This window comes from Bombina bombina, chromosome 2 (genome assembly GCF_027579735.1).
Source record: "Bombina bombina isolate aBomBom1 chromosome 2, aBomBom1.pri, whole genome shotgun sequence".
NCBI lineage: Eukaryota > Metazoa > Chordata > Amphibia > Anura > Bombinatoridae > Bombina > Bombina bombina.
In genome coordinates, this window is record NC_069500.1 from 1,057,127,759 (window position 1) to 1,057,140,962 (window position 13,204).

The following is a 13,204-nucleotide window of genomic DNA, read 5'->3' on the forward strand; positions in this document are numbered from 1 at the left end:
CTATTAATATTGCTGCACATGCAACTTTCAAAACCTTAAGTAATGATTATCGTGAACCAGAGTCATCTCCGACATGCAGAATATTTTGGGGGTTTGTCCCAAAATCTACATACAGGGAGTGCAGAATTATTAGGCAAGTTGTATTTTTGAGGATTAATTTTATTATTGAACAACAACCATGTTCTCAATGAACCCCAAAAAACTCATTAATATCAAAGCTGAATAGTTTTGGAAGTAGTTTTTAGTTTGTTTTTAGTTATAGCTATTTTAGGGGGATATCTGTATGTGCAGGTGACTATTACTGTGCATAATTATTAGGCAACTTAACAAAAAACAAATATATACCCATTTCAATTATTTATTTTTACCAGTGAAACCAATATAACATCTCAACATTCACAAATATACATTTCTGACATTCAAAAACAAAACAAAAACAAATCAGTGACCAATATAGCCACCTTTCTTTGCAAGGACACTCAAAAGCCTGCCATCCATGGATTCTGTCAGTGTTTTGATCTGTTCACCATCAACATTGCGTGCAGCAGCAACCACAGCCTCCCAGACACTGTTCAGAGAGGTGTACTGTTTTCCCTCCTTGTAAATCTCACATTTGATGATGGACCACAGGTTCTCAATGGGGTTCAGATCAGGTGAACAAGGAGGCCATGTCATTAGATTTTCTTCTTTTATACCCTTTCTTGCCAGCCACGCTGTGGAGTACTTGGACGCGTGTGATGGAGCATTGTCCTGCATGAAAATCATGTTTTTCTTGAAGGATGCAGACTTCTCCTGTACCACTGCTTGAAGAAGGTGTCTTCCAGAAACTGGCAGTAGGACTGGGAGTTGAGCTTGACTCCATCCTCAACCTGAAAAGGCCCCACAAGCTCATCTTTGATGATACCAGCCCAAACCAGTACTCCACCTCCACCTTGCTGGCATCTGAGTTGGACTGGAGCTCTCTGCCCTTTACCAATCCAGCCACGGGCCCATCCATCTGGCCCATCAAGACTCACTCTCATTTCATCAGTCCATAAAACCTTAGAAAAATCAGTCTTGAGATATTTCTTGGCCCAGTCTTGACGTTTCAGCTTGTGTGTCTTGTTCAGTGGTGGTCGTCTTTCAGCCTTTCTTACCTTGGCCATGTCTCTGAGTATTGCACACCTTGTGCTTTTGGGCACTCCAGTGATGTTGCAGCTCTGAAATATGGCCAAACTGGTGGCATCTTGGCAGCTGCACGCTTGACTTTTCTCAGTTCATGGGCAGTTATTTTGCGCCTTGGTTTTTCCACACGCTTCTTGCGACCCTGTTGACTATTTTGAACGAAACGCTTGATTGTTCGATGATCACGCTTCAGAAGCTTTGCAATTTTAATAGTGCTGCATCCCTCTGCAAGATATCTCACTATTTTTGACTTTTCTGAGCCTGTCAAGTCCTTCTTTTGACCCATTTTGCCAAAGGAAAGGAAGTTGCCTAATAATTATGCACACCTGATATAGGGTGTTGATGTCATTAGACCACACCCCTTCTCATTACAGAGATGCACATCACCTAATATGCTTAATTGGTAGTAGGCTTTCGAGCCTATACAGCTTGGAGTAAGACAACATGCATAAAGAGGATGATGTGGTCAAAATACTCATTTGCCTAATAATTCTGCACTCCCTGTATTGCAGTATATTAACTACTAAAATCAACCCTCTATTTGTTTACTGTAAACTTTAATGTGGAGGTGAAGAACCACACAATCAAACAACAATGTCCATTCCCAGCGCTCCAGCATCTGTGATTCTTAAAGGGAAATAAAACCCATTTTTTTTTCTTTCATGATTCAGATAGAACATACAATTTTAAACAACTTTCCAATGTACTTCTGTTATCATTTTTTTGTTTTTTGTTATCCTTTGTTGAAAAGCAGTAAAGTAAGCTTATGAGTGTGCACGTGTCTGCAGCTCTATATGGCAGCAGTTTTGCAATAATGTTATACATTAGCAGGAGCACTAGATGGCAGCACTATTTCCTGTCATGTAGTGCTTCAGGCATATGCACGCTTCCTGCCTAGGTATCCCTTCAACAAATAACAACATGAGAACAAAGCAAATTTGATAAAAGAAGTATATTGGAAATGTTTTAAAAATTTTATTCTCTATCTGAATAATGAAAGACATTTTTTGGTTTAATGTCCCTTTAATGTCTCAGTAATCACAATTTCCCAATTTCCCCTTATAAATATAATGTCAATATGAATATTAAGACTGCAATCGCAGTCGGAAAAATAGTAAAAATGCATGCCTAAGGACACAATAAAAGATTTGTACAATCACACTTACATTTTACATACATATTCTAACACTATACTATACAATACATATACATTAAATAATGGATATACACATACCCACAATCCCCCAGCTCCTTTAGGTGTATCATTGATACGTTTAATTCACTATTGTATTGTACGAACAGGGAGTTTCTTTTGACACATGTAAATTGTATTGTCATACAGTATTGTGTTGGGATTGTTTACATTACACCCTCTGTGTAGGTGGTTATGCTGCTTTGAACATATCGTTGGTATCAGAGAAGAATCACCACCCACTGAAATGTACGTGAAAACACCTCTCGGCAATGCTGCTTTTAAACAGTACTGTCAGCACTTTTGAATATTTTGGTGGCTTTCTCAACATTATGACGGATCCCTATTGAATATCTTGCCACATGTGGCACTTAAGATCATAAGGGACTTAGGTCCTGACATTTAAAACCTTACCGGAACAGGAAGAAATCTAGTGAAATCTTTGGGATTTATTTGAGACATTACATAGCAACATAAACATTTCTCTAGATAAAATTTGTGTTTCTAATTTTTTTAAGGGCCTGCCTTACCGACCAGACTTCTTAGAATATGTTGTCTGAGCAACAAGGTTTTGAATATCAGACCCTTAGAGAGAACAATGGAAAATAAACATTTTAGTACCTCTCTGTCACAGCCCACCACCGGGAGCATTATTTTATATAAACTTTCTTGTTTACATGTTTTTTTGTTTGTTTTTTTTAACCAGAAATTTAGTTCAGAAATGTTCAGTAAAGGTGGGGATACAAAAGGCAAAACCAGCTATTTCAAACAAGAAAATAAAGGTGAAGAAATTATTTGTAAACAATTTAATATACTCCTGTAGGTAAAATTGGAAACACATTAAAGGGGAGAAATATCAAAGTACACCGTCCCTTCAACGTATAGCACAGTCAAACATATGCACAGTCCTTATGAAAACAGTAAAGCAAGGACTCATTGTAAAAATCTAAATATACTTTAGATTTGTCTAAAGTTTACTCTTAAAAGTCCAATATCTCTATAACTGTCGACAACTCCGTCATTACCCCTACCCTGCATGCCCGATGTCTTGGGGTCACATTTGACTCAGATCTTTCCTTCACTCCTCACATTCAGTCCTTGGCTACAGCCTGCCGCTTCCACCTTAAAAACATCTCTAAAATTAGACACTTCCTTACACAAGACACAACTAAGATTTTAATCCACTCTCTCATTCTCTCCCGCCTTGATAACTGCAACTCTGTCCTCTCTGGTCTCCCCACCTGCCGCCTAGCTCCTTTACAATCCATAATGAATGCCTCTGCCAGACTCATCTTCCTTACACGTCGCTCTTCATCTGCTGCGCCTCTCTGCCAATCCCTTCACTGGCTTCCTCTTGCCTCTAGGATCAAACACAAAACTCTCACTCTTACATACAAAGCCCTCAACTGCACTGCTCCCCCCTACATCTCAGACCTCGTCTCCAGATACTCTCCCTCCCGTCCCCTTCGCTCTGCTCATGACCTCCTACTCTCCTCCTCTCTTGTCACCTCATCACACTCCCGTTTACAGGACTTCTCCAGACTGGCTCCCATCTTGTGGAACTCTCTGCCTCGCTCCACAAGACTCTCTTCTAGTTTTAAAAGCTTCAAGTGCTCCCTAAAGACTCTACTGTTCAGGGACGCATACAACCTATGCTAACCTTTCTTTATACCAGTTCCTCTCCCCCACTGCAATTCCCTGAACCCTCTTAGCATGTAAGCCTAAAAGTCCAGCTGTTTGTAGATCACCTTCTTAAGAGCTGACTACAACAGTGCAACTCTTGGCAGGGCCCTCTACCCTATAATTGTTTTGTTGTACTCCCCCTTTGTTTATAGCGCTGCGGAATCTGTTGGCGCTCTACAAATAACCGATAATAATAATAATAATAATAATAATAAAAGTAGGAGACCACCAAGTTTTGGGATAACCCTTTATGAAAAAAGTTTCTTGTGTTCATTTAGGGAAAGCCTTGAAATCAAATCTATCTCTGTCCATAAAAGATAAACAATGGGCAAGCCTGCTCTATATGCTTTCTATATGCTTTCCTGATTATTTTATGCCCATAGGACCTACTGTATCATGTTAATGTATATCAATGCATATTCGTCATTAGAATGATACTGATAAACTATAATGAGTACATGTACTGATTTCTTAGATGAGATCAGTGTTACCTACTGGAATGGTGCATGTGTTATTTTCATATTCTAGTTACTCTTCTTTAAAAAGAGAAGATTTTTATAAAAATAATGCAATTCAAATATGAAGTCATGTGTATAAGTTATTGGCTTTAAAAAAGACACACAGGTGGCACTCAGAGTAGGTAACAGTTCATTTTTATTAAGTTTAGCAATGTTTTCAAGGCTCCTGCCCCTTTCTCAAGTTCAAGCTTGAGAAAGGGACAGGAGCCTCAAAACATTGCTCACCTAAATAAAAAGGCACTGTTACTTACTCTGAGTGCCACCTGTGTGTCTCTATTTAGAAGTTTACCCTTGGACCCAGAGAAGGGGGGCCTGTCAGGTGTTGAACCAGGACTCACACATAAGTTATTGGCTTTAATATTTTGTGGCTATGCTTTGTCCTATGTCTTTTCCAAGTTATTTATTCATTTAAATATTACAAGTAAAAAAAAAAAAAAAAGAAGGCAAAATTCCACCTAGTATTTAGTGATGGGCGAATGTGCTGAAAGTGTAATTTGAATGAAAATACATTAAAATTCAATAATCGAATGTTATTTCCATTTTTCAAATTTTACTTTCATTTTCAAATGTTCATAATTAGATTGAATATCCACATTTAAAATTTTGAATGTAACATTAAATTCAACAAATACTATTCAGAAGCTCAAACGTTCATGTGATAGGGAATTTAGTAAATGTATACATAATAGATACAAATATATCTATTCAAATGTTTCTATTTCAAATATTGCATCATTTGACAATTACATATAAAGAAAGTTAGAAATACTATTACAAATATATCAATTAGAATTTTTGGAATTCAAATATTGCATCATTTGAATAAAATTATTAGAAAAATTAGAATCAAATATTACATTTAAAGAAAGCATTAGAAATACTATTACATTAAACAAACGAATGTGTTAAAATTAATTTCATTTTTTTCAAATGTTGCAAAATATTTGCCCATCCCTACTAGTATGATGCAATTATTTCATGAAGAGGCAGAGATTCTAAATGCAAAAAATAAACTACATATTACTCTATACTTGGGCATACTTACTTTTCAGGATTTTCTACTTCTTCAGTTACAAAATTGAGGTAAAACCTGTAGCGGATATAAACACATTAGTCACGTCCATGTCTATCCTGCCAAATAGAAAACCTTGAGGTTGTCATTGCACATAAACAAAATGCAAGTATTAATGCAAGGTGTGTTTGCTGCTATATGTTAATAGTATACTATTACATGATTATTTTTGTTCAAAAGGGGTTGACATTTCTTTTCTTGTGGCAAAATACTTTTATTTTTTTAAATAGTGATTTTCTACAGTGGGTATTGAAAAGAATAATCCCCCCTTGAAAATAATCACATTTTGTTGCTTTGCAGCCTGAAATAAAGACAGACACATTTTTTGTTTATCCAGTTGTAATTACTCAGTGCATCTTATAACATCCAAGTGAAAGATATAACACCAACATGTCAGGCAAAAATAAAGACAATTCAAAAACAGAATCACTGAGTTGGAAAAAGGATCACCCCTTTGTGCCAGTATTTTGCTAAACCACATTTTGCTTTAATTACAGCCTTTAGTCTGTTGGGATATGTCTCTACTTTTTGCACATATAGACTGTGCAATATATGCCACTCTTCTTTACAGAACTGCTCCAGTTCCGTTACATTTGATGGTGACCGTTTGTAGACTGCAGTCCTCAAGTCATGCCACAGATATTCAATGGTGTTTAAGTCTGGACTCTGACTAGGCCATGCAAGGACATTCACCTTTTTCTCCTTCAACCACTGTGTGGTCATTTTTGCTGTGTGCTTTGGGTCATTGTCATGTTGGAAGGCAAACCTTCTTCCCATTGACAACTTCCTGGAAGAGGGCAGCAGATTTCCCTCAAGAATTTGATGGTATTTTGCCCCATCCATTATTCCTTCTATTCTGACAAGTGCTCCAGTGCCTGCTGCAGAGAAACACCCACATAACAGGATATTACCACCTCCATGCTTTACTGTAGGTATGGTGTTATTTGGTGTTGAGGCCAAACACATTTTAGTCTTATCTGACCATAACACCTTTTCCATTAGGTGTGTTATGGCAAAGCTCAGTCGTGACAGCATGTGGCCTTTCTTGAGGAGTGGCTTTTTTTTGCTGAAACCCTCCCATACAAGCCACAATTGTGGAGAATTTGTGATATTGTTGTCACATGCACACAATGACCACTGTTTGTCATATATTTCTGCAACTGATTCAGAGTTGCTGTGGGCCTCTTAGTAGCCTATCTGACCAGTTTCCTCCTGGCCCTTTTCATCCAGTTTGGAGCAACATACTGACCCAGAGAAGGTCTGTGTTGTACCAAATACCTTCCACTTCTTAATAATAGACTTCACTGTGCTTCTAGGCATTGATAAAGCCATTTATATTTTCTTGTATCCATCTCCTGACTTGTGCCTCTCCACAACATTATCCCAGAGATATTTTGATAGTGCCTTGCAACCCATAGTTGATTGTTTGTTTCAGTTGCACTATAAGGGACTGAGATGCTCCAGGAAAGCTATTTTAATGCTGAGCTAATCAATATGCCCACAGCTGATCACAGTTGAAGGTGAAATGGCTTTGTGTGTGCCATTGAGAAGGTGATTAGCTACACCTAATTGAGTTTACAAGTAATTTTAGGAGGGGGTGATCCTTTTTTCAACTCAGTGATTCTGTTTTTGAATTATCTTTTTTTTGCCTGACATGTTGGTGTTATATCTTTCACTTGGATGTTTTAAGTTGCACTGAGTAATTACAACTGGATAAACAAAAACTGTGTCTGTCTTTATTTCAGGCTGCAACACAACAAAATGTTTCAAGGGGGGTGATTCTTTTCAATATCCACTGTATATGCAGAGTAGACTTGTATTGCCTTTAATGTCCCTTAAAAATCACGCTGGTTCCATTGTGTACCCTTCAAAAAGGACTTTATTTACAATATAAGGACATTTTTTTCATAATAAAGTGCTTTTAGATATATAGGAATGCATTAATCTGCTACTTTGTTTGTGACTATCTCCAATCTGTACTAATTTTATAAACACATAACAGGTTTTCTATTTGCTTTTCCTCTCCTCTACATTTGTCTGATTTTCATTTAATTTATTTTTCCTTTCTGGCCTTTAAAGTAGCAGTTTGTATAGATGGTTATGCATTACTTTAGACACCAAATTTACTGTTCTCTACTTTACACAGAGACTTTTTTTTTCTTTTCATTTGAAATCATAGATTACTCAGTCTAAAGCAAATGCCAACATTATCTCATTTAAGAAATGCTTACAGACATTAGAAGGTCAAACGTTTTCTGAAAACTTCACACTTGGTACTCTTCAGATATTTCTTCAGTATCATATATATATATATGTGTGTGTGTGTGTACATTTTCAGTATACATAGAATATATCTGTGTACAAAGCTATGCAAACAAGCACAACACGCCTTTCCGGTGTTTCCTGCTACCACACAATTATTCTAAATAGTGCAGTTAATGTTTTAGTATGTGCTAATGTACTGTACTGGAAAAACAAGTGATGCACGCCTACAGTACAAGTGGCTGCAATTTATCATAGTGAGAGAGAGTGTAAGTTGCTGATAAACCTGAACTAGCATAGAAGAAGCCTTGAAGACAACGAGCAGCATTTCAAATACAGTAGTAAGAAAGTTGTTTTTCTTTGCACTTCTAGGATAAACCACAACAGAATGATGATAATTATACTTGAAGAGGCTCCCTAGCATCTTCTTCCTCTCATTTGCCAGTCATTTCCTACTGCTACTAAAATGCCAGCTTCAAAGGGACATTAAACACTAAGGGCTATATTACAAGTTTAGCGCTATTTAGAGCTTCCCCCCAGAAGTCAATGGAGCAAAAAAAATGGGAAAAACCTAACACCCTACTCACGCGCTAACCAAATCGCCATAAGACCCCTACTCTAAAAAACCTAAACTGCCACACAGCAAAAGTCCCCACTAAACTATTAACCCCTAAACCGCCAGCCCCCCACATTGCAAAGTCCACACTAAACTATTAACCCCAAAACCACCAGCTCCCCACATCACAACGTCCCCACTACACTATTAACCCATAAACACTTGTTTATTTGACCAGAAGTATCTTTTGAATTAACTAATAAAATCCTTAAACAACATATGTTTCTTTTGCTAACACTTCTTCTCATAGTCCCTTTTATTTATCTGTTGTATGTGTATCCTTTTTAGGCCCATAAAGGAGTAATAAATAAACTAAATACAATTTAGTGTCCATTTGCTTTAATTTTATTGCATTGAGTTCATGATTAGAAGTGTGCTCTTAGAAATATAGACAAAATAAAAGTTATGATAAACTGAAGTAAAGTAAGTTTGAGCAAATTTATATGACAAAAATAAATTAATTCATAAAAAATTAAACAAATGTAGTGTCCTTTGTATCATTGTTTTAAATCAGGGGCACCTGCATGTTTTAGTTTGTGTGTTTGTGCCTGTGGATTAAGAAAAGCCAATCCTCTTTTTTACATATGAAAAATTATCTTTCTGTTAACTTTAACCTTGCATCTGCTGTGAAAGCTGCATCAAATCAATTTAAGTTGAAAACAAATTTTCTTCATTTTGCCATGTTATTAAGAAACGGAGTATTAACCATCTGACAGATGACACGATCTGAATGCAGTCATCTTGATAGCTAGCTGCAGCAGTCTGCAGTACACTTGATTTAAAGAGTATGCAAAAGGAATACAAAGACACATTTAGAAAGATTTGCATCCTAACTAGTACAGAAGGATTCTATATGTGAACATGTATATTATTGTTCTTCTGTATCCATAATGATAATAGCATATGGCCATTGGCCAAGACTGTAAAGAAAATGAGAATGTCTTCAATAGATTTGTTCTGAAATATTGTTACTACAGAGTGGATTCCCTACAAGTGTGTATTGATTATATCATGCTATTATACATCTTCAATTTCTATACTTTTATTTTACATTATTTTACTGTCCGGTTACTACTTATTACCTGGGGACTACATTTCCAGTTCTGCAAAAGGAGATTTGTGGCTGAGGGTGCACCCTCCTATCCTGCATGTCTAAATGCCACCCCTTTTGTCTCCTTAGTGTCTCAAAACATGAGTAGTGGCAGTTGTGGTGCATCATGTAAATCGCAGACAGCGAGTAGACATATGCAGGTGTTATTGAGAGGAGCAGAGATTAGTGTGATCAATTGAAGAACCTGAGGTTGTGAGAATTAGCCAAACACTCGGCTAGATTACGAGATTTGCATTAGAGGCTGTGCGGTGCTATCGAGCAGTTTTCTCTCACCGCTAACTTACCTACAGCACTGGTATTACAGGTTTTTACAAACCCGGCGTTATTAGATAAGAAGTGAGCGTTGAGCAAAATTTTGCTCCTTAACGCACTCCAATACCAGCACTGCTTAAGTCAGTGGTGAGCTGGTCATACGTGATTGTGCACAATTTCCCCATAGGCATCAACGGGGAGAGGCGGCTGAGAACAAGTCTAACACCTGCTAAAAAAGCAGCGTAAAGCTCCTTAATGCAGGCCCATTGATTCCTATGGGGAAATAAAATTTATATCTACACCTAACACCCTAACATGAACCCCGAGTCTAAACATCCCTAATCTTACACTTATTAACCCTAATCTGCCACCCCCAACATCGCCGACACCTGCATCATATTTATTAACCCCTAATCTGCCGCTCCGGACACCGCCGCCATCTACATTATACTTATGAACCCCTAATCTGCTGCCCCCAACATCGCCGACACCTACATTATATTTATTAAGCAATCCAGGTACTTCCACACAGGTGGAACATTTCCAGCAGTAAATGGATCGAGATTGAAAGTTTAAAAGTTTCTTTATTAATATCCGTAGAAAGAGTACTGTGAGAAATCACAGAAAAGAGTTACAATATCACAGCCTATAAGCTTGTCAGCCCAATAGCTCTATATCAAACATACCCTGGTCTGGTTTCAAACCGCTCCCAGGAGCTTCACAAGCACTCTCTCTCACTGATAGTTTAGTTTAGGCTAGGGTTTTTTATTTTGGGGGGGCTTTTTTTATTTTGATAGGGCTATTAGATTAGGTGTAATTAGTTTAAATATCTGTAATTTGTTTATTATTTTCTGTAATTTAGTGGGGGGGGGTTGTACTTTAGCTAATTTAATTTATTTAATTGTTGTTAATTTAGTTAATGTATTTAATTATAGTGGTAGTGTTAGGTGTAATTGTAACTTAGGTTAGGTTTTATTTTACAGGTACTTTTGTATTAATTTTAGCTAGGTAGTTATTAAATAGTTAATAATTAGTTAATAACTATTGTACCTAGTTAAAATAAATACAAACTTCCCTGTAAAATAAAAATAAACCCTAAGCTAGCTACAATGTAACTATTAGTTATATTGTAGCTAGCTTAGGGTTTATTTTATAGGTAAGTATTTATTCTTAAATAGGAATTATTTAAGTAATAATATTAATTTTTATTTAGATTTATTTAAATTATATTTAAGTTAGGTGGTGTTAGGGTTTGGTTTAGACTTAGGTTTAGGGGTTAATACATTTAGTAAAGTGTCGGCGACGTTGGGGGCGGCAGATTGGGGTTACTAACTGTAGGTAGGTGGCGGCGATGTTAGGGACGGCAGATTAGGGGTTAATAATATTTAACTAGTGTTTTTGCGAGGTGGGAGTGCGGCGGTTTAGTGGTTAATATGTTTATTATAGTTGAGGCGATGTCCAGAGTGGCAGATTAGGGGTTAACATTTTTATTATAGTGTTTGTGATGCGGAAGGGCCTCAGTTTAGGGGTTAATAGGTAGTTTATGGGTGTTAGTGTACTTCTTAGCACTTTAGTTATGAGTTTTATGCTACGGCGTTGTAGTGTAAAACTCTTAACTACTGACTTTTAAATGCATTAGGACTCTTGACAGGGTAGGGTATACCGCTCACTTTTTGGCCTCCCAGGACAGACTTGTAATACCGGCGCTATGGAAGTCCCATAGAAAAAAGACTTTACAAAGTTTACGTAAGTCGTTTTTGCGGTAAAGCCAAAGAAGTGTGCGGTGCCCCTAAACCTGCAAGACTTGTAATACCAGCGGGCATAAAAAAGCAGCGTTAGGACCTCTTAACGCTGCTTTTTTACCATAATGCACAACTCATAATCTAGCTGTATTTCAGCAAAATTTAGAGCAATCCCTATTCAGATTAATTTGGTTTATTTTCACATTTTGTTTTGTGCTGAGAGGCCTCAATTTGAGCCTTGACTAAGGCCTCACTAACTCAAGAGCCGCCTCTGATCAGAGTCAATTTAGTTATTTTATACATAGCAAAACTTGCTTCCATAAATATAAAGGAGGATACGCTTAAACATTTGTCTTATTATTCTGTATTTCAATTATTTTTTATTTCGGAAAAAATCTTTTCCAGTCTTACAACGAGTTTTCCCTCTACGGACAGTTTTTTGAGCAGCTCAGCAGTGAGTTAAAGGGCCATGATACCCACATTTTTTCTTTCATGATTTAGAAAGAGAATGCATTTTTAAACATCTTTTTAATTTACTTCTATTATCTAATTTGTTTTATTCTCTTGATATTCTTTGCTGAAAAGCATATCTAGATATGCTCAGTAGCTGCTGATTGGTTGCTGCACATAGAAGCCTCATGTGATTGGCTCACCCATGTGCATTGCTTTTTCTTCAAATAAGGATATCTAAAAAATGAAGCAAAATAAATAATAGAAGTAAATTGTAATGTTGTTTAAATTTGTATGTTCTATCTGAATCATGAAAGAAAGATTTGGGGTTTGGTGGCCCTTTAATTAGAGCAATCAGCAAAAAACTACACAATGCAGACTGCAAGGTGTGGTTCCTTTATTAAGTGTATCTCTTCTGGGACACTCGCAAAACTGGCCTTAGAGGGAACACTGCTCACAACTGACATTCACATCATGGACCCTTGGCTTCTGCATGCGATAGAGAGCAATGTAACTAATATGTCTCTAAGCACTTTAATAGGGTTAGTATATTTAATCTAAAATCTTGTAAAATTTAGTAGTAAATATCAGTGTTTGAATACTTTACCATAAATTAAAATATGAACTTACACTGCCAGTTTAATATAAATATAATTTAATCACCATCCAATGCCAATAAAAGCTTAAAAATATATATTTCCGTTTAAGGAGTTTTATAGTCCAGTCAGGGAATACTAATGGGTCAGATTTTTAAAATATATGATCTAGAGCACACATAAAATATTTGGCTCATCAGTAACCATGGTTGCTAACCTGCTCTCACCTATCAGCTGGCTATTTCATCTGTGCTCTAGTTCAGATTCCATGAAAATCAGTCAGGTTGGAGTTGAAAATCACTGCTATAGTTTTAAATCTCATAAAATGGTAATCAAAGTTCTGAGTACAGAATATAAGATGAGAAGGTGTGCATTGAAAGGTTTTATTAGTTGAGAGCCAGACACCTTCACACCTATGAAAGCAGGCCCCACTAGGTAGTTCCTAACAATGGAATAACCTTATTTGCAAGGAATATATAAGTATAAAAAAGCAGATGCTAAATACTTCTTAGTGTAAACATTTTATATGAAAATGTAAATTGAAAT

At 36.7% G+C, this 13,204-nt stretch overlaps 1 protein-coding gene across 1 annotated transcript in view; it reads right to left on the reverse strand.

Moving 5' to 3' along the window:
• SLC7A11 (solute carrier family 7 member 11) overlaps positions 1-13,204 on the reverse strand; it is a 432,997-nt gene that overhangs the window by 256,219 nt on the left and 163,574 nt on the right. The window contains exon 6 of the mRNA XM_053703668.1: positions 5,603-5,647. Coding sequence (XP_053559643.1) covers positions 5,603-5,647 — 45 coding nt within the window. The remainder of the gene's footprint in view (positions 1-5,602; positions 5,648-13,204) is intronic.